Raw genomic sequence first — 20,944 nt, forward strand, 5'->3', positions numbered from 1 at the left:
GATGTAGGCAACAAGAGCATGTTGTTAGGTTTAAGCAACAAAAACCACGTAGTTAGGTTTAAGCAACAAAAATATGTGGTAAGGTTTAAGCAACAAAAAACACGTAGTTAGATTTAAGCAACAAAAAACACGTAGTTAGGTTTAAGCAACAAAAACACGTGGTTAGGTTTAGGCAACAAAAACCACATAGTTAGGTTTAAGCAACAAAAAACATGTAGTTAGGTTTAAGCAACAAAAACATGTGGTTAGGTTTAAGCAACAAAAACACGTGGTTAGGTTTAAGCAACAAAAACATGTGGTAAGGTTTAAGCAACAAAAACCACATAGTTAGGTTTAAGCAACAAAAACACGTGGTTAGGTTTAAGCAACAAAAACCACGTAGTTAGGTTTAAGCAACAAAAAACACGTAGTTAGGTTTAAGCAACAAAAAACATGTAGTTAGGTTTAAGCAACAAAAAACACGTAGTTAGGTTTAAGCAACAAAAACATGTGGTAAGATTTAAGCAACAAAAAACACGTAGTTAGATTTAAGCAACAAAAAACACGCAGTTAGGTTTAAGCAACAAAAATTCGTTGTTAGGTTTAGGCAACAAAAACATGTGGTTAGGTTTAGGCAACAAAAACACGTAGATAGTTTTAGGCAACAAAAGCACTTAGTTAGGTTTCGGCAACAAAGACACATGGTTAGTCTCAGGCAACAAAAACATGTAGATAGTTTTAGGCAACAAAAGCACGTAGTTAGGTTAAGGCAACAAAAACACGTAGATAGTTTTAGGCAACAAAAGCACGTAGTTAGATTAAGGCAACAAAAACACGTAGATATTTTTAGGCAACAAAAACACGTAGTTAGGTTTGGGCAACAAAATTACATGGTTAGGTTTAGGCAACAAAAACATGTAGATAGTTTTAGGCAACAAAAACACGTAGTTAGGTTTGGGCAACAAAATTACGTGGTTAGGTTTAGGCAACAAAAACACGTGGTTAGGTTTGGGCAACAAAAGCACGTAGTTAGGTTTAGGCAACAAAAGCAAGTGGATAGGTTTAGGCAACAAAAACACATAGATAGTTTTAGGCAACAAAAGCACGGAGTTAGGTTTAGGCAACAAAAGCAAGTGGATAGGTTTAGGCAACAAAAACACGTAGTTAGGTTTAGGCAACAAAAGCAAGTGGATAGGTTTAGGCAACAAAAATACGTAGATAGTTTTAGGCAACAAAAGCACGGAGTTAGGTCTAGGCAACAAAAGCAAGTGGATAGGTTCAGGCAACAAAAACACGTAGATAGTTTAGGCAACAAAAGCACAGAGTTAGGTTTAGGCAACAAAAGCAAGTGGACAGGATTAGGCAACAAAAACTCGTAGATAGTTTTAGGCAACAAAAGCAAGTGGATAGGTTTAGGCAACAAAAACACGTAGATAGTTTTAGGCAACAAAAACACGTAGTTAGATTAAGGCAACAAAAACATGTAGATAGTTTTAGGCAACAAAAGCATGTAGTTAGGTTTGGGCAACAAAATTACATGGTTAGGTTTAAGCAACAAAAAACACGTAGTTAGATTTAAGCAACAAAAAACACGTAGTTAGGTTTAAGCAACAAAAACACGTGGTTAGGTTTAGGCAACAAAAACCACATAGTTAGGTTTAAGCAACAAAAACACGTGGTTAGGTTTAAGCAACAAAAACATGTGGTAAGGTTTAAGCACCAAAAGCCACATAATTAGGTTTAAGCAACAAAAACACGTGGTTAGGTTTAGGCAACAAAAACCACGTAGTTAGGTTTAAGCAACAAAAAACACGTAGTTAGGTTTAAGCAACAAAAAACATGTGGTAAGGTTTAAGCAACAAAAAACATGTAGTTAGGTTTAAGCAACAAAAAACACGTAGCTAGGTTTAAGCAACAAAAACATGTGGTAAGATTTAAGCAACAAAAAACACGTAGTTAGATTTAAGCAACAAAAAACACGCAGTTAGGTTTAAGCAACAAAAATTCGTTGTTAGGTTTAGGCAACAAAAACACGTGGTTAGGTTTAGGCAACAAAAACACGTAGATAGTTTTAGGCAACAAAAGCACTTAGTTAGGTTTCAGCAACAAAGACACATGGTTAGTCTCAGGCAACAAAAACATGTAGATAGTTTTAGGCAACAAAAGCACGTAGTTAGGTTAAGGCAACAAAAACACGTAGATAGTTTTAGGCAACAAAAGCACGTAGTTAGATTAAGGCAACAAAAACACGTAGATATTTTTAGGCAACAAAAACACGTAGTTAGGTTTGGGCAACAAAATTACATGGTTAGGTTTAGGCAACAAAAACATGTAGATAGTTTTAGGCAACAAAAACACGTAGTTAGGTTTGGGCAACAAAATTACATGGTTAGGTTTAGGCAACAAAAACACGTGGTTAGGTTTGGGCAACAAAAGCATGTAGTTAGGTTTAGGCAACAAAAGCAAGTGGATAGGTTTAGGCAACAAAAATACGTAGATAGTTTTAGGCAACAAAAGCACGGAGTTAGGTCTAGGCAACAAAAGCAAGTGGATAGGTTCAGGCAACAAAAACACGTAGATAGTTTAGGCAACAAAAGCACAGAGTTAGGTTTAGGCAACAAAAGCAAGTGGACAGGATTAGGCAACAAAAACTCGTAGATAGTTTTAGGCAACAAAAGCACAGAGTTAGGTTTAGGCAACAAAAGCAAGTGGATAGGTTTAGGCAACAAAAACACGTAGATAGTTTTAGGCAGCAAAAGCACGTAGTTAGGTTTAGGCAACAAAAGCAAGTGGATAGGTTTAGGCAACAAAAACACGTAGATAGTTTTAGACAATAAAAGCACGTAGTTAGATTAAGGCAACAAAAACATGTAGATAGTTTTAGGCAACAAAAGCATGTAGTTAGGTTAAGGCAATAAAAACATGTAGATATTTTTAGGCAACAAAAACACGTAGTTAGGTTTAGGCAACAAAAGCAAGTGGATAGGTTTAGGCAACAAAAACACGTAGATAGTTTTAGGCAATAAAAGCACGTCGTTAGGTTAAGGCAATAAAAACATGTAGATATTTTTAGGCAACAAAAACACGTAGTTAGGTATGGGCAACAAAATTACATGGTTAGGTTTAGGCAACAAAAACACGTGGTTAGGTTTAGGCAACACAATTAGGCATATCATACTGCCATGAAGGATGCTACATGCGGGGTTAATAATTGATGCTGCCCGTCCATGCATCATACTGCCACGACAGGTGCACCCTGGCTGATCGAAGACATATCATACTGCTGCAATGGGTGGCTTCTGGCATCAGGTGTCGCTGAAATCACCGACAAAGCAGCGGTATTTGATCACTTCAGAAGGAGAACAGTTTGAAATGTCTTTAATTTTGTCAAAATCAACGTCCTTTTCTACTTTTATGTTTTTATTTGGGGGGAACAAATTCACATGTTCCAAATGTTGAGGGAACGTGTCCCCTGCGTCACCCTGAAATCTACACCTTTCGTAACAAGCTCGGCAACAGGAACTGAGGGATATTTCCTCTCATCGAGCACAAACTGTTGTCTGTTTGTCTTTACAGTGTCCTCTTTCAGAATCATCACAGCAGGTTCAGCTTGTTATTTAATCTTCACTCTGCAGGAATGGGAATGTTCAGTGTGGAGGGCGTTTTTTCCATTCCCTCTGGTTAAAGCTGCCATGGGCTTTAATGTGGTCCCTGATGTCACTGTGAGAGAAAGTTCATGTGTGAAGCCTCAACCTACAACCAGGAAGCTGAAGGGCTTAAAAGCGAGAGGCTCCGGCTGAGAGGCTCAGTCAGCCTGCAGGTGGGACGAGGCTATCATCTGGAAGCTTCAGTGACATCAGTTACTTGTGATCTTTAACATTCTACATCGGGACCATGTGTGACTTCGATCTGTCTCAAGTTTTGGACGAGTAAGTTCAAGAAAGTCTACTGTGTTTATGTCCACACTTAGATTATTTTAATCTGAATTAATCTTTTAAAAACAAAATCAAAATAACAAGTGAGAACTTAAAACGTGATTTTAGATAATCGCTGATGTGTTTCGGGAAGCTGAGAGCTCTTACAGCTCGGTACATCCTCAGACTGCATCTGAAAAGAGAACAGCTCCAGGCTGTCTGGCTTTGTGTTTCACTTCTCACTTACCTCTAAATGTGCTGCTGAAAAACAAATGACAGAAAAACTGTGAAAATTAGCAACTGCCAGTGACTGAAGTACATTTGCTCAAGTACTATTCAAAGTATAAATACTGTACTTGAGCATTTCCATTTTATGCTGCTTTATATTTCTACTCTGCAACGTCTGAGAGGAAATATTGTACTTGTTGCTGCACTACGTTTGTCTGACAACTTCAGCTGGAAATTAGATGTTGAACGTTTGTGATGAACTGAAGGATGAAGTGTCATGTCACAGTCATGTTAGTGTGTATAGAGGCAGCATGTTGTCACATTTAACTGGTGAATTAAGGGTTAATTTCAACCAAACCAGAGCTGGTGATTGTTGGAACAGCTGAGAGATAAACTAAAAAGGCCTTTTTGAGTTTTATTTTGTTGCTGTTGACTTTGAAAGAAGTGCGTTTACCCCCGTTTTGTAGCAAAACCGCCTAAAATGACATACCCAAATTAAAATGACTGTAGCTTCTGAACCACTCCGACTACATGCATGCATGAGGTCTTGCCAGAAAGAAAACTCCCTGAAGTTTCTTGTGAAAGTGTCAGAAACACTCTAGGTGATACAGAGACAGAGTAATGGGCCTCTGGAGTCAGTAACAAATTGAAGATTTTGCCTAAAATAAAATAAAAAATGTGTTTCAGGATGAATAACTGTCTGTGGCTTCATCTGAGCAGGTAAATGACACTGTGCAGGGTTCCTACAGCTTAAGGCAAGTTAAATTTAAGACTTTTTTAATGCCACTTGAAATGAAATTTAAGATCAACGGCACAATCAACACAAAAAAAACCTCCCTCATTTGATTTGTGTGATTGGTGTTGGTGTCACGGTGTTCAGACACCACAGTACCTCTACTTTGAGCGTAGGCGTGCACCTGAACATTGTCCGGAGATTTGGTGTTGCTGTCCCGGTTGCTGATATCGGAGATGGGGGTGGAGGCACGGTAGAGACGAGAGTAGAACAGAACTGGGAAATACCTGCCGTTTGCTGACAGCTTGATTTTGAGGCTTTGTGTTTCGCGCTGTGCATGTGGGACTCCACTGCCTTGATTCCCATCGTGCCGAGTTTGAAACATTTCTTGCACACAATACACCGTGCCTCGTATAAATTGCCTGGTACCGGTTTCATCCATCCAGAAAAATCTTTGTTGGACAGCCAATTTTCATTAAATTTAAACTTTCCCACGTGGTCCGACTGTTACATGAATGATGTGCATCTGCTCTGAGAGTCACGGCCGCAAATCACTGTTTTGTGGGTTCCGCTCTCGTGATTGCGTGATGTTACTGCTATTCGGCAAATTATTTTTAAAAAATAAATCTTACCTATTATTTTTAGATTTGAGACTAATTACAATCATAAAATCCTACTTACCATGTGTTAACATTTTTAAGACTTTTGAAAGATTGATTTAAGACATTTTAATGCCAATTAAGGCCTTATTTTTAGATTAATGAATTCAATGCCTTTTAAGACTTTTTAACCAGGAACAGACACAAAATCACCGTCATACTCTCTAAAAGCTCTGTCTCTGTAAGGATCCTTTTAACAGTGTTGTTAGACAAAGTTTTATTGAATGTAAAGTGACGGTGCTCAATTGCCCCAACCGGTGACGCTGTTGCCTGTTTTGCGGCTACTGGAGCAGTTTCAAAAACTGTTGCTCCCATTGGTCACTGAGACACAAAAATGAGGGAAAATATGATCCAGGCTTAAAAACACTAAAGTTACCCTTTAAGTAAAGGAGCTGAATACTTCCTGCAAACTGAGCGAAGTATTTACAGGTTTACATTTGTTCTAATGTAAGGGATGACAGCCTTGCAACTGTGAATTCAGAGTTTTATTGATCTGATATTTATCTGTTTTGTATTTCAGCTCATGTGAGGTCGATGCAACAGGATTTGAATCCTCCTTCTTTAACATGACGGTAAGATGAATGATATTTATCAGAAGCTGGTGAAGCCATAATTCACTGAGACTACTTTTTTATTACTGTTAGAAGTGAACTTTTTTTTTATTTTTACTCATGTTTATTTTTTTGCACTTAAAGGGATAGTCAGCACGCCACTGACTTGGAGAAGCAGGCTGGAGTCCAACATGAAAGCTAAGCTACTGCTGTGGACGGGTCAGCACCAAAATGTATTTTAACCACCTAAAAAAGTCCCACGTAAAAAAAAAAACATCAGTTGAAGTGTGCAGTGGGATTTTTTTTTGGTAGCTAAAATACCTTTCACTGCTGCCCCCGTCAACAGCAGTACATAGTGCAGCTTCTGTGTCATACTCAAGCTTGATTCTCCAAACTGGGGGCGTGATGACTGACATCTACCGTGCGTAATACACTGACTGTGGAGAAGTACCTCATACATCCCCACTTCAAAAAATCTGAACTGTCCCTTTAAGCCTGCGTACCTTGGTGAAACCCACGTCCACCTCCATGAGACTGGAGAAGCAGTCCCGGCAATAATGATGACTGCAAACTGCAGCTCTAGGCAGGAGATCACGGTCTGTTTGCCTCAGTGCAACTACTGGTGCCTAAATGTTAGGTCTGCTGGACAGCTGTGCAGTCCGGAGGTGTTTCTGCAGCCGGGAAAGCAACAGTGCCGACCCATTCTGCCAAACTAAATAACAGTTGCACATTTGAGTGTTTACTCACGAGAAAGCCAAATAATTAGTACATCATGTTAGTTATAAGTGTAGTATAGTGTCTATTCCCTGGTTTTTATCCCCATCCTTCACATTTTTTAACTGCTTCCATGCATTCCGCTGTTTTACTTTTATCTTTTACATATTATATTGTTCTTGGTTTCATTGTGCAGGATTTGCACTTGTTTTTTGTTATTTTAATTCTATTTGTCAGTTTTTATTTTGTTGTAAAGCATTTTGAGCTACACCTCCATGTATGAAAGGTGCCATATGAATAAAGTTTATTATTATTATTATTATAGTGTCTGACAAACAAGCAGCATCAGCTGACACACCTGCAGCTCTCCAATACACATTAAAAGGTATTTCCTGTCCTAGAGCGCTGGTTTCCTGTTTTTGACACAATCAGTTCCAAGAACAATCGCAGCTCCTCACATATTCGCATTTGACCTGAATCAGCGCCAGATACGCAGCTGAAGTCACGTCAGCATAAGTTTATCCAAGGGTCATGTACACTACACCACCAAACAACTGACTGACTGACTGACTGACTGACTGACTGACTGACTACTAAACCAACTAACTGAATGACTGATTAACTTACTAAGCAACTAACCACCAAAGCAATCAACTAACTAATTAACCAACCAACCAACCAAATGGTAAATGGACCTGCATTTGTATAGCGCCTTTGTAGTCATCTAGTGACCACTCAAAGTGCTTTTTACACTACGAGTCACAGTCACTCATTCACACACTGGTGGCCGAGGCTACCATGCAAGTTGCCACCTGCTGCTCAGTTTTAACACACTCACACACCAATGGGGTTCAGTATCTTGCTCAAGGATGCTTTGATATGCAGCCTGGAGAAGCCCGGGATCGAACCGCTGATCTTTTGATTGGTGGACGACCCGCTCTGCCTCTGAGCCACAGCCGCCCACCAACCAACCAACTAACCAACCAACCAACTGAATGACTGCTTAACTTACTAAGCAACTTACCACTAAAGCAATTAACTTTCTAACCAACTGACTGATTTAACTAACTAAGCAACTTACCACCAAAGCAACCAACTAACCAACCAACCAACCAACCAACCAGCCAACCAACTAACTGAATGACTGACTAACTAACTAAGCAACTAACCACCAAACTAACCACCAAAGCAACCAACTAACTAATTATCTAAGCAACTAACCAATGAACTAACCAACTAACAAACAAACTGACTAACTAACCAGCCAACTAACTGAATGACTGACTAACTAACTAACTAAGCAACTAACCACCAAAGCAACCAACTAACTAATTATCTAAGCAACTAACCAATGAACTAACCAACTAACAAACAAACTGACTAACTAACCAGCCAACTAACTGAATGACTGACTAACTAACTAAGCAACTAACCACCAAAGCAACCAACTAACTAATTATCTAAGCAACTAACCAATGAACTAACCAACTAACAAACAAACTGACTAACTAACCAGCCAACTAACTGAATGACTGATTAACTAACTAAGCAACGAACCACCAAAGCAATCAACTAACTAATTAACCAACCAACCAACTAACCGACTGAATGACTGGTTAACTTACTAAGCAACTTACTACCAAACTAACCACCAAAGCAATTAACTAACTAACTGACTAACCAACTGACTGATTAACTCACTAAGCAACTAACCACCAAAGACACCAACTAACTATTTACCTAACCAACTAACCAACGAACTAACCAACCAACCAGCCAACCAACTAACTGAATGACTGATTAACGTACTAAGCAACTTATCACCAAACTAACCACCAAAACAAAAGCTGCCACCTTATACGTCAGTTGTCATCAGAACAGCCAATAGCAACATTCAGTTGCAGTAGCCAGGTTTGAACCTGTAGAGGGCAGTCACTGTGAATATGCTGAACACAACATGCAGAGTTGAAATACTTCACACTCAAACATTGAGATCTGGACCGGAGTCAATGAGCTACACACACACACACACACACACACACACACACACACACACACACGCCGTTGTGGTTACCTGAGGAAAGTGGTTTGTTGGTTTAGTTGCTCTGCAAGCCTCAGCGCGTGCTCCAGCTCTGTGTGACTGAGACGAGAGGAAACACCTGCAGAAGGATGTGATGATGATGATGATGATGATGATGATGTTCTCTCTTCTGCTTGTCTGTGTAGGATGTTCGAGAAGAGATCTTCAGACTCGACGAGGGACTGGACGTGGTGGTTTCCCACAACCCAAGAACCCTGCGGTCTGTCACCTACCTGCTGCTAGGTGTGAACAGGATGAAAAAGCCCCTGACTCAGTGCGGCAGGGAGCTCAGTGACGACGAGCTCTGCTGTGCCATCATGGACAGCCTGGTGACCGGTGGGTAACCACACTGTTTCGCTTCATTACAGCGAGTTAAAGAGAAACCGGAACATCCAGGTTCAGAAAACAGTGTCATTCAAAATCACACTGATATTTTTAAACTATTCTAATTACTAAAAATTAAACCTTGGCGCAGAGTCAACAGCACGTCGTGCGGCTTGCTTCCCATAAACGCTTGATATTCAGAGGCTAGATGCAAGGGGGAGTTCATGAATGAGTCATGTGCAGAGGCAGAAAAAGTATCAGGGACTGGTTTTCTTCTTAAGTATGACACTTAAGGCTTGATTGCTCCTTAGCTGAGGGACTACACAGTTGCACAGAACCCCTTAAAACAGCGGTTTCCAACTGATCCAGACACAGGGTCCAGATTTCTCCTTTAGTCATTGCTTCAAGGTCCACACAGTTTAATCCACTCAGCGTCATACTTGCATTTGAACTGGCTGTCCATCCGTCACTCACTCTACAGCAGGAAATGGAACTTCAAAATAAAAGCTCTGTGCTGTAAATTCACTGTACTTAAAAATAAAGTATGTTTTTTAAGAGCTGGACATGTTTGCGAGTCACTTGCCGTCCATTCAGAATGGACCCACCAGCTGGGAACCGCTGCACTAAAAGGTTTCCTTTGGTACGGACAAAAGAGATTTTACAGCACTAAGTTTCTTAGAGATTGTTTGTTAACTCGGACTCAGGCTTGTGACGCCTGTTATCCTCTCACAAAGTTGGCTCATAAGACAAGAAAACTAAACTGGTCAGAGGAGGAAAACTTACAATACAACCATTGAACGCATAAACTAAAAAAGTAAATTTGTTCCCAAATACCAGGAAAATAATTGTGCAAGAAAAATGAATTCAGTCAAATGTAAAGTGTGAAATAAAAAGCGTATCTGTTGGGTTCTCCTGGGGCCGTGTTCACAAAGCTTTCTGGCAGAGAGAGTTGCTTCCAGTGATGAAATTTTCTTAGAATTTCCCCTTAAAGATAAGACTTGGTCCTTGTAAAGATAAATCCTTAACCAGCTTTGTGACAGTCTGGTGACCTGTCCAGGGCGTACCCCGCCTCTCGCCCAGTGTCAGCTGGGATAAACTCCAGCCCCCCAGCAACCCCCAAGAGAATAAGCAGCTACATACAATGAATGAATGAATGAATGAATGAATGAGGAAACCTTAACTAGGAAAATCTTAACTTAAGGTGTATTGTGCAACCGACCCCTGGGACCCTAACCCTTACAAGGAAAAGTCCTGCATCCAAAATTCAGAGAGTACAGAAGTATCAACATCAAAACATACTCACCAGCCCGTGTTCCCATTATAATCACTGATGCATTCATGTGTTCATCTCTTCACTGCTGCAGCCCGGATGTGACGTCATGACTTCAGCTCTCGATCAGACACTCTGTTCTTCTGAAAGCTTAAAAACATCTGCCTCCATCTTCCCACAGAAACAGTCGTGGATAGGACTGCGAGCTCGTCGACCACGAGCGCGTCCGCCGAAGTCAAAAGAGTGTACGAGCGCGTCAACAGCGGGAACCAGTGCACGCTGCTGGACCTTTATCGGAAACACATCATCCTCACGTCAGAGGGGTGTCAGCTGCTCGCCGTCACTCTGAAAGGAGGAAACTGTGAACGCAAAGGTACTGAGAAGGACGTGAACTCGTACTGAAGCGTACTTAGTACTTTACTAATTTGTATGATGCTTCTAATTAAATTTAAAAATATTTATCATATGATATGATGCAGTATTTTAAGTGAAACTGAAGTGAAATTTTACATTCTGGACTTGAACTTGTAACAGAGTATTTTAGACCACAGTGTTTCTACTTTGACGTCAGTAAGGTATCTGAATACTTCTAATACTTTGTCTCTCTGTTCCCCACATCAGTGAATTTCAAACTGGCGAGGTACATCAGTTCCATCGTCAAACCCGATGAAAGTCTGACCGTCCTCCTGTCCCTGAAAAGAAACCTGCACATTTCCTGCTCCATGAAAGACGACAAAGCCGTGTTGACCCTCGAGGTGAGCAAGAAAATTACACTTCTGTTTTTCCTGCTGAGAGAGGAGGCGTTCACTTGATGTGATTTAAATGGATGGAAAAGAAAAAAAATGGATTTAAAATGTTAATTTAAAACTCACAATTTTGAGTTTATCTCAAAATTTTGACTGTTTACATCATCATTGTGATTTTCATCCTATAATTCTGACTTTGTACCTGATAACTTTGACTTTTACTCCATCATTCAGATTTTTTTATCTCATAATTTTGAGTTTTTATTTCTTAACTTTATTTTTTTTACTTAATCTGAAATTGTTGACTTTAATCTCACAGTTTATAGTTTCTATCTCACCATTTTGACTTTTATCCAGTAATTTTGACTTTAGCCTCACAATTTTAAATAAATTCATAATTCTGACTTTTTTCATAATTCTGAATTTTTATCCCATATTTTTTTACTGCAGTCTCACAATTTATACTTTATATTTCATAATTTGAAGTTTTTATTTCGAAACTTTGGGTTTTTTTTTTATAATTTCAGAACTTTTATCTAATTTTGATTTTTATCTCAAAATTTGAACTTTATCTAATAATTTTCAGTTTATGTAATAACTTTTATCTCAACATTGTGATTTTAATCATAATTCTGACTTTGTACCTGATAACTTTGAGTTTTACTCCATAATTCAGATTTATCGCATAATTTTGACTTAAATTTCACAATTTAGTTTTTATTTCTTAACTTTAATTTTTCTGTCATCATTTTGACTTAATCTGAAATTGTTGACTTTAACCTCATAGTTATAGTTTCTATCTCACCATTTTGACTTTTTATTTCATAATTTTGACTTTTTTCATAATTCTCAATTTTTGTCCCATATTTTTGACTGCAGCCTCATGATTTATACTTTTTATCTCATAACTTGAAGTTTTTATTTCAAAACTTTTTTTTTGAATTTCAGAACTTTTATCTAAAAATTTTGACTTTAATTTAATCATTTTGATTTTTATCTCAAAATTTTAACTCTTTATCTAATCATTTTCACTTTATGTAATAACTTTTATCTCACTGTGATTTTAATCATATAATTCAGACTTTTATATAATGATTTTGACTTTTATTTTTATATAAAAAAATAAATATATCTCATAGTTTGGACTTTAATCCCACAGTCTCTACTTCAGCTCACCATTTTGCTTGAGTCTCATAATTTCAACTTTTATCTTGTCATTTTGATAATTCTGTCATTTATTTAATAATTGTGATCATTCTCACAGTTTTGATTTAGTAACTAAAGCTTTGACTCATTTGAGGAGTTTATTTACAAAAACAGATGAGAAATTCATTATTGACTTTTGATATTCCTTCGAGTGCACAATAAAAACAAACAAAAACAAACCATGATTGATGGATATAAAAACTTTGAGAAATCAAAACAACTAAAAAAATAGTTGGAGAAACATAAAAATAAAAAATAAATGAAAATGAACCCTTTATTTGTCTTTTAACACAACAAACGTTGTTTCCCCTTTAACTGGCAGAGCGGTGTTTTTTACTTAAGATAATTAATAAGGGACGTTTCCTCTTATCTGTCTGACAGGAATGCAGCAAGGAAGATTTAAAGAGCATCAGCGAGGATGGAGACATGGACCGTTTCCTCTTCTTCAAGAGAACCAAGGGAATGTGTGAGAACACGTTTGAGTCTGTGAAGTACAGGGGCTGGTTCATCAGCACCAGTGACGCCGAAAACCAGCCTGTGGAACTGTGTAAGGTGGACGCCAACAGACACCTGACCTTCAGGATGGACTGAGACGTGTCGCCTGGTCCTGTGCAGTGTTAATGTATGCAGCATTATGCTTCTGCCTCACCACTAGATAGCGCTATCGTCTCAGTTCTTCCCTGAGCCTGCAGTGAACACTGCCGCTGGTGAGATTATGAATTAATCCACTAAATGTAGATTTACTTTATATTATCTTTACTCACCGACAAAATGATTTGTACAAACTAAATTTCTCCTCTGGCAGAGAAAGTTGTAAAAGGATATTCCTCAAAACTGAAAGTGTGATGGCGTTAAATTGTTATGACATTTTTGTGTATTTTTTTGAATACATAAGCTTGCAAAATAACTTTTTGGCTTGTTCGTGTATTTAAAGTGTGTTTCTGTACTTTAATATTGACCCCTGTGTTTAACATGAAGGATTTAAATGACTTGTTAATCCTTGTTTTTCCAAATCTTACATTAAACATGACAGAGTAATTCAGTGTTTTTTGTCTGTGATGCTGATGAAGATGAAAATAATAATAATAATAATAATAATAATAATAATAATAATAATAATATTAACTTTAATTTATATAGTGCCTTTCAAAAAACCCAAGGTCACTTTACAATACATAGTAAGGAAACAATAACACCAACACAAGCAGTACAGAAAAGCAACAAAACTATAACAAACAACAGAAGAAAGCAGAGACACTGTGTGATGTACACTGAGCATGAGATGGATTATCGAATTAAAAAGCCATGGTGAACAGATGAGTTTTGAGGGTGGATTTGAAAATGTCCAGTGAAGGGGCGTTGTGGGTTACAGGGGAGAGAGCTCCAGAGGGTGGGGGCAGCGACGCTGAAGGCTCAGTCACCAAAAGTTCAGAGGTAGGAGTGAGGGATGAAGAGTAGGCCGGAGTCAGAGGAGCGCAGAGATCTGGATGGAGTGTAGGGGTGGAGGAGGTCCGTTATGTACTATGGGGCGGGGGCATGGAGGGACTTGTAGGTGAGGAGGAGGATTTGTAGATTATGCAGGACTTGACTGTGAGCCAGCGGAGATGGATGATTGTGGGGATGATGTGCTGCCAGGGCTTGGTGTGGGTGAGGACCCTGGCAGCTGAGTTTTGTACATATTGGAGCCTGTCCAGGGTTTTGTTGGGAACTCCAAACAGGACACCGTTGCAGTAGTCCAGGCGGGAAGTGATGAAGGCGTGGATCAGTATTTCTGCAACTGAGTCAGTGAGTGATGGCCGGAGTCTGGAGATGTTTTTCAGGTGGTGGAAAGCAGATTTGGTGACAGATTTGATGTGGGTGTCCCAGGTTGCGGACCTCAGCAGATGGTAAGATGGTGGCACCGTCAATGGTTAGGATTAGATCCCCAACCTTCCGGAGCAGTGCTTTGGGGGCCACAACCATGAGCTCTGTCTTGTTGCTGTTGAGTTTGAGTAGATTAGATGTCAACCAGGATTTTATTTTGAAGAGGCAACTGATGAGCGACTGAGGGGGGCAGATGGGCAGAAGGGTTTGCACTGATGTAGAGCTGGGTGTTGTCGGCATAAGAATGAAAGTTGAGACCATGGTGGCGGATGATCTTGCCTAACACGAGCATGTAAATGTTGAACAGAAGGGGGCCAAGATGGCTTTATACTGAAACACGTTCGTTTTCTGTTCACAATTAAAATACAAAAGAAGATAGATCAGTGAGTGCTGTTGTTTTGTTTGTTTGTGTCCAAAAATAAAACTCAGCCAGGACACGAAACACTCCGACACATAACCTCCATACAGCCACAACTAACAGTTCATTTGTGCTCAATGTGGGTTTCAACTGAATTCAATTCAATATAGTAGAACTTTATTTATTCCAAAGAAAATTCTACCCAAAGCGACGCTCCCCAGCTCCTCCTGGAGGACCCTGAGGCGTTCCCAGGCCAGACGAGATATATAATCCCTCCAGTGTGTTCTGGGTCTGCCCCGGGGCCTCCTACCAGTGGGACGTGCCCAGAACACCTCTAACAGGAGGCGCCCAGGAGGATCCTGATCAGATGTTGAACCACCTCAACATGAAGGAGCAGCGGCTCTTTTTTTCTCCTCAACACACACACAGGGTTGGGTTTAGGAAAAAAAGAAAAGGGTTTGGCTTTACTGTCTCACGGGACGCGAACGCCGGCATCCACCCCTCCTACCCGCCCTAATTAGACTTCTGCTGCCGAGCATCATTAAACAATAACAGTGACTGGCCACGTCTCATGCCGACATGAAACCAAGCAGCGGGTTTCAACGACTTGGGAGTGAGACCCGGGTGGCGTTATAGATAGTGGTGATTTGTAAAGCCGTTAAATACGTCACAACATGCGGACGGAGAATTATTCTCACTATATTACTGATTTGTTCCCCATTTTGAAAACGTCTTTGATCGAATCTCGTTAGAACTGTGCCTCGCTGTCTTCACGCGTTCTGGTGGCATAGCTTCATTTTGTCTGTACCCATAAGCTCTCAGAGAACATGCACAAACAGATGAAATTAACCGGAGACTGAACAGAAGTAAGGCTGCAGCGCTGACCAGTGACCAAGCGCCGGTTTTCAACGACTTGAGAGTGAGACCAGGTTGTTTCTGTCCTTCACACTGGAGCTTTAAATCAGATGTTGTAATTCTGTATTTGCGCTCAGCTCTGTTTTCTTAAAGCGCTCTTGTATTTGAATAATAAAATCTGTGTCCTGGTGTCAACACGCCACAGTGGGTCCACTTCTGTCTGTCTCCATCTCTAACATACATCAGTGCTGATATGTACAGTGGAGTGCCGATGTCCTCTGCTGGTGACACATCATACAGCCTGTAATCTGAATCTCACAGCCACACAAATTAAAAGTCAATCTGCCCTTCCACTTCACAATAGCAGAATTCAAAAAAACTCCAGCCAATCAGAGGCACCTCAGAGGATTTCTTCTTCCCCTCATTGGCACAGCCCGCTCGGGTTTGCATGGCGACACCTTGGGCTTCCTCTCGACTCCACGGCACCACCAATGAGAGATGCTGAGCTGCGCCATGCAGCGCTGCTCTGCATCGTCGGAGCGTAAAGCAGATTACAGAGTGATGTGCATTTAACTTTAAAGAGATGAAGGGAAATCATATCGAAGCATGCACGATGTTTCATCTTTCATTCTCACACCTCCATCCTCGACAAACACACAGGATGTATCCGTGAGGACGCAGAGCGCCTTCATCAGCCTCTTTGAACTAATTCAATAATTCAGGCTTCTGCTGGAGCGTTTATGATTTATAGACACGTTCCTTCCTCCAGTTTTGCCTGAGATGTAAAAAATCACGTGTCAGTGTGTGTGAGCGACGGGGGAACACTCGTGTTTACACCTCACATCTAAAGACACTGATGATCTGAAATCACGAGCAAAAATCACATCCTTGAAACCGCACACACACACACACACACACACACACACACACACACGTGCAGGAGTGCATGACCAGTAGTGAACCTACTGTATGTGTATATATGTGTGTGTGTGTGTGTGTGTGTGTGTGTGTGTGTGTCTCCCTCTGCCATGCACATTCCCGGCACATGGCAACAGAAGCTAAATATAGCCCCAGCAGCAGCCCGGCCTCACAGCGGGATCATGCTTCCTCTTGCTAACGTAGGATCCCTCCCTGCCTGTCCCTGTTTCTCTGCTTCATACAAAAACATGGGTTCCTCTCGTGCACCCCCCCCCCCCCCTTCTTCTTCACTTTCTCCCCTCCGTCAGCCTCCGTCTCTGCAGATACTCTCGCTCCGTCTCTGTGCACCTTTTCCCCTCAGAGCTCTTCTTCTGCAACCTGATGAAAAATGTTGTCTTCTTTGTAGCTGAACACAAACAACCACGTTAACATGAACACACACACACACACACGAGGGCAGTGCTGGACTAAACACAAGTGCTCATGTACTGTTGAAGGTACTTCAGAGGTAAATAACACCCTTTTACCAACAACAATAAAAGGTGATGCAAAATCTATTGATATAATATGTAAACATACACTCACCGGCCACTTTATTAGGTACACCTGTTCAACTGCTCGTTAACGCAAATAGCTAATCAGCCAATCACGTGGCAGCAGCTCATTAACATTTAGTCATGTAGACATGGTGAAGACGAGCCGCTGAAGATCAAACGGAGCATCAGAATGATGAAGAAAGGTGATTGAAGTGACTTTGAACGTGGCATGGTTGTTGGTGCCAGACGGGCTGGTCTGAGTATTTCCTGAGATTTTCAGCACAACCATCTCTAGGGTTTACAGAGGATGGTCCCAAAAAGAGAAAATATCCAGTGAGCCAAAATGCCTTGTTGATGCCAGAGGTCAGAGGTCATGGCATGGTTTAAACACCACAGCCTACCTGAGTATTGTTGCTGAGCGTGTCCATCCCTTTATGACCACAGTGTACCCATCTTCTGATGGCTACTTCCAGCAGGATAACGCACCATGTCACAAAGCTCACATCATCTCAAACATGACAATGAGTTCACTGTACTCCAATGGCCTCCACAGTCACCAGATCTCAGTCCAATAGAGCACCTTTGGGATGTGCTGGAACGGGAGATTCTCATCATGGATCAACTGTGTGATGTCATCATGTCAATATGGACCAACATCTCTGAGGAATGTTTCAGCACCTTGTTGACTCTGTGACACCAAGAATTAAAAAGGAGGTCCCACCTGGTACCAGCAAGGTGTACCTAATAAAGTGGCCAGTGAGTGTATATCAGTATTTAGTATTTTTCCTAGGGATGTCAATCAAGTAAAATATTTGATAATGATTGATCACTAATTAATCATACATTATTCATTTGTTTTACAACTGCAATGTATAAATTCTGCTTACACATTAATGATAATCCAAGAATAAAATCTAGGAACAACACGGTGAAGTTTGCATGTTCTCCCTGTGTCAGCGTGGGTTTCCTCCAGGTGCTCTGACATGTTCTCCCTGTGTCAGTGTGGGTTTCCTCCAGGTGCTCCCACATGTTCTCCCTGTGTCAGCGTGGGTTTCCTCCAGGTGCTCCAGCTTCCTCCCACAGTCCAAAGACATGCAGGTTAATTGGTGACTCTAAATTGTCCGTAGGTGTGAATGTGAGTGTGAATGGTTGTCTGTCTCTATGTGTCAGCCCTGTGATAGTCTGGTGACCTCTCCGCACCCCCACGACCCCTAACAGGATAAGTGATTATGGAAAATGAATGAATGAATTAATAATATCATCTTTATATTGCACTATGAAACTGGATGATACCTCTGACTTGCAGGACGTCTACTTGTAACAGATTAATTTACAGTTTGCAGTATTACTTCTTTAATTGAGGGATGTGAGCACTTCTTCCACTACTGCTTGAGGGCGCGACACACACACGCACACGCACACACACACAGTCACACTCATATTTATAGTAGTGAGTAGGGTTTGATCTGACTGATCCTAGCGTGATAGTAATGGACTGCTGGGAGCATGTGGTATAATCCTGGCTTGATTTGGCACACTGCCTAGTGAGGTATTACATCGCTCACAGGCTGCATTAGTCCCACTGTTCACATGTGCATGCTTGCACACATTACTGCTGCGCTGCCCGGGAGGTGAGAGCGGGATGAAAGTGATGATGGGAGGTCACCGGGGACACGGAGCTCTCCAGCTGGGAGGAGCACATCTACAGAGGAGGAATATTCATGGAGACTTGGGAAAGTGATAATGGATCTGTTGGGGGTTCCCGCTGGCTTCGATACAGAAAAGGTCCACGCTCATTATGTGTATCTCGTGTGTTCGGGGTGTAAGTGGAGCTACAATTATTCCCTCCATCACTGGACTGTAACGTAGCACTTTGAACGCATCCTGAGATTTTTCATTGACCGACTGATCATGAAACATTAACAGTGGTGGAGAGTTACTAAGTATATTCACTGAAGTACATGTTTCAGGTACTTATGCTTTACTAGAGTATTCCCATTTGTTATTTCTTTATACTTCTAATAATAATAATAATAATAATAATAATAATAATAATAACTAGTCCATACCCACTGAGTGCACAGTTGCCCACGTACAGTTTCACATGGTGTGTGTTTGGGATACAGGTCATAGGAAATTGCAGATTAAATAGTCAACTGACCCCATTAAGAAGAGCAATGTATTCAGACAGAGTGTTTGTGAATCTGATAGTACGATTGCTTTATTGAAAGTACAGTAGTACCATTGCCAATAGTGGGATAGTTAGTGGGCTAAAACTGTACATTAGTAGTTGAGGTAGCACGTTGAAAGGCAGATAGTTAAAGTGTTTATATGTTGTATTGACTTAAAAGTGGGCGCACTGGTAGTTCACATGGGAAAGGTGCGGCTAGCCCTTGTTGCAGCAGTGGGGGTTGGAATCGCCTTCGTTCTTTGCTCTCTCTCTCCCATCCTTCCTGTCATGCTTCACTGTCCTGTCAAATACAGGAAAAAATTGCCACCCAACATTGGTCCACAGGGGGAGCCACAGCGATCGGTGGCATTTTAGATTAGAGTTAGATTTAAATTAGAGTTAAATTTCTCCAGTCACCTTGAGGCGTCCTGTTCTACATATCTATAAAGTTTAGTAAAAATCCATATGGCGGTTAGGCCTAGATAAGAAATGAGCTCTCTAGCGCCCCCATTTTGTTTGATGGGGTCAATAATGGAGGGGTCCCCTCAGATTATGTGTGCTCATATGCCTACAAAGTTGCGTGGTGATGGGTGAAACCCTTGAGATGTTCTACACCTTTATGTGATGAGCCACGCCCTCCGCAATATTCATTGCCTTATAGAAGCTCAGTTTTAGGAAGTTTTCCAACTTTTGCCAAGAGGGAACTTTAGATATTGCTCCCTAGATTATGTTCACCCAGTTTCATGCAGATCGCTCAAACTTCCTAGGAAGAGATCCATTTGATGTGTTTTTCAAAAAATTCAAAATGGCGGAAAATCTATATAAGCGGAAGTTATGGGTTCTTGAGGCAAATGTGTTCCTCGTGAGGAGAGGCATCTCTGTGCAAAGTTTCATGTCTCTACGACATACGGGGCATGAGATATGCCCATTCAAAGTTTGACATTTCAATGGGTTGCTATAGCGCCCCCCTTTGGCCAATTGATGTAATATTGCTTCATTGGCATCCTCCCATGACCCTCTACCACTGTGCCAAATTTCACATGGATTGACCAAGTCAGTGAGGAGAAAAACGTGGAACACACACACGCACAGAGTTTTCATCATTAGACTGTTCAAATTTTATCAGATCGAATGGATTAAATCTTGATAATGGAATGAATCATCCTGCGGGGGTGGTGATGCTAAAAAAAAACAGACATCTCTTTATGAATGTAAGTCAATGGGAAAAAAATCTTTTTGGTCCCAGTGGCATCATGTGACAGACCCTGGAGATGGCAGTACCACTGTTTGGCCACTGCAAAAATTGGCCCAATTATTTTCCGTGTACAACTCTAATGCCGGCGGCGTTTTGATGCACATTGGCGCAGTTGGATGCGCCACCCCACAACACTTTACACCACAGTCATATTTCAAGCCTCACCACTCCCAGAATTAAATTTTACCCCACTCACTCTCTGCTTGCACATACCAACTCTTTTTTTCTGCTCCTGTAGCAGCTCGACTCCTCTCCTCACCATGGCTGTATAAAGAGAACTAAGTAGCTCTTGCTGTGTCTCATGTGACAAAGAATGGATGAGGAGACACTCGTTGTTGAGGTCGAGAAATGTCCTGAGCTAAACAACCCACAATCCTGTCATTATAAAGACAACGGCCAAAAAAAATACTTCCTGGCGAGTCACATCTCTGGAGATCGGGTCCTCCAGCTGAGAAATCAAGTTTAATTAGTGAGTGTCCACACATGATTTGAGGCTAACGCAGAGGTGGAGGAAGAACAGATCTTAGAGTAAAAGTAGTAATAACTTTGTGTGGTCGTCTGTTGAGGTGCTGCAGCGCAGTGCGC

General features: G+C 40.9%; 1 protein-coding gene and 1 long non-coding RNA gene across 2 annotated transcripts; both read left to right on the forward strand.

Annotated features, from left to right (window-relative positions):
- Positions 1-571: 571 nt before the first annotated feature.
- On the forward strand, positions 572-3,182 carry LOC125906092 (uncharacterized). The gene is made up of 3 exons (XR_007451749.1): positions 572-985; positions 2,292-2,399; positions 3,074-3,182. It is a non-coding gene; the product is annotated as an uncharacterized LOC125906092 (long non-coding RNA).
- Positions 3,183-3,662: 480 nt separating this feature from the next.
- il1b (interleukin 1, beta) lies at positions 3,663-13,442 on the forward strand. Its single transcript, XM_049604494.1, has 6 exons — positions 3,663-3,908; positions 6,034-6,085; positions 9,005-9,194; positions 10,634-10,825; positions 11,074-11,207; positions 12,786-13,442. Exons 1-6 carry the CDS (start codon positions 3,874-3,876, stop codon positions 12,993-12,995), a joined length of 813 nt encoding a protein of 270 aa, XP_049460451.1. The 5' UTR covers positions 3,663-3,873; the 3' UTR covers positions 12,996-13,442.
- The last annotated feature ends 7,502 nt before the right edge of the window (positions 13,443-20,944 follow it).

Source organism: Epinephelus fuscoguttatus, linkage group LG18, assembly GCF_011397635.1.
Source record: "Epinephelus fuscoguttatus linkage group LG18, E.fuscoguttatus.final_Chr_v1".
Lineage (NCBI taxonomy): Eukaryota > Metazoa > Chordata > Actinopteri > Perciformes > Serranidae > Epinephelus > Epinephelus fuscoguttatus.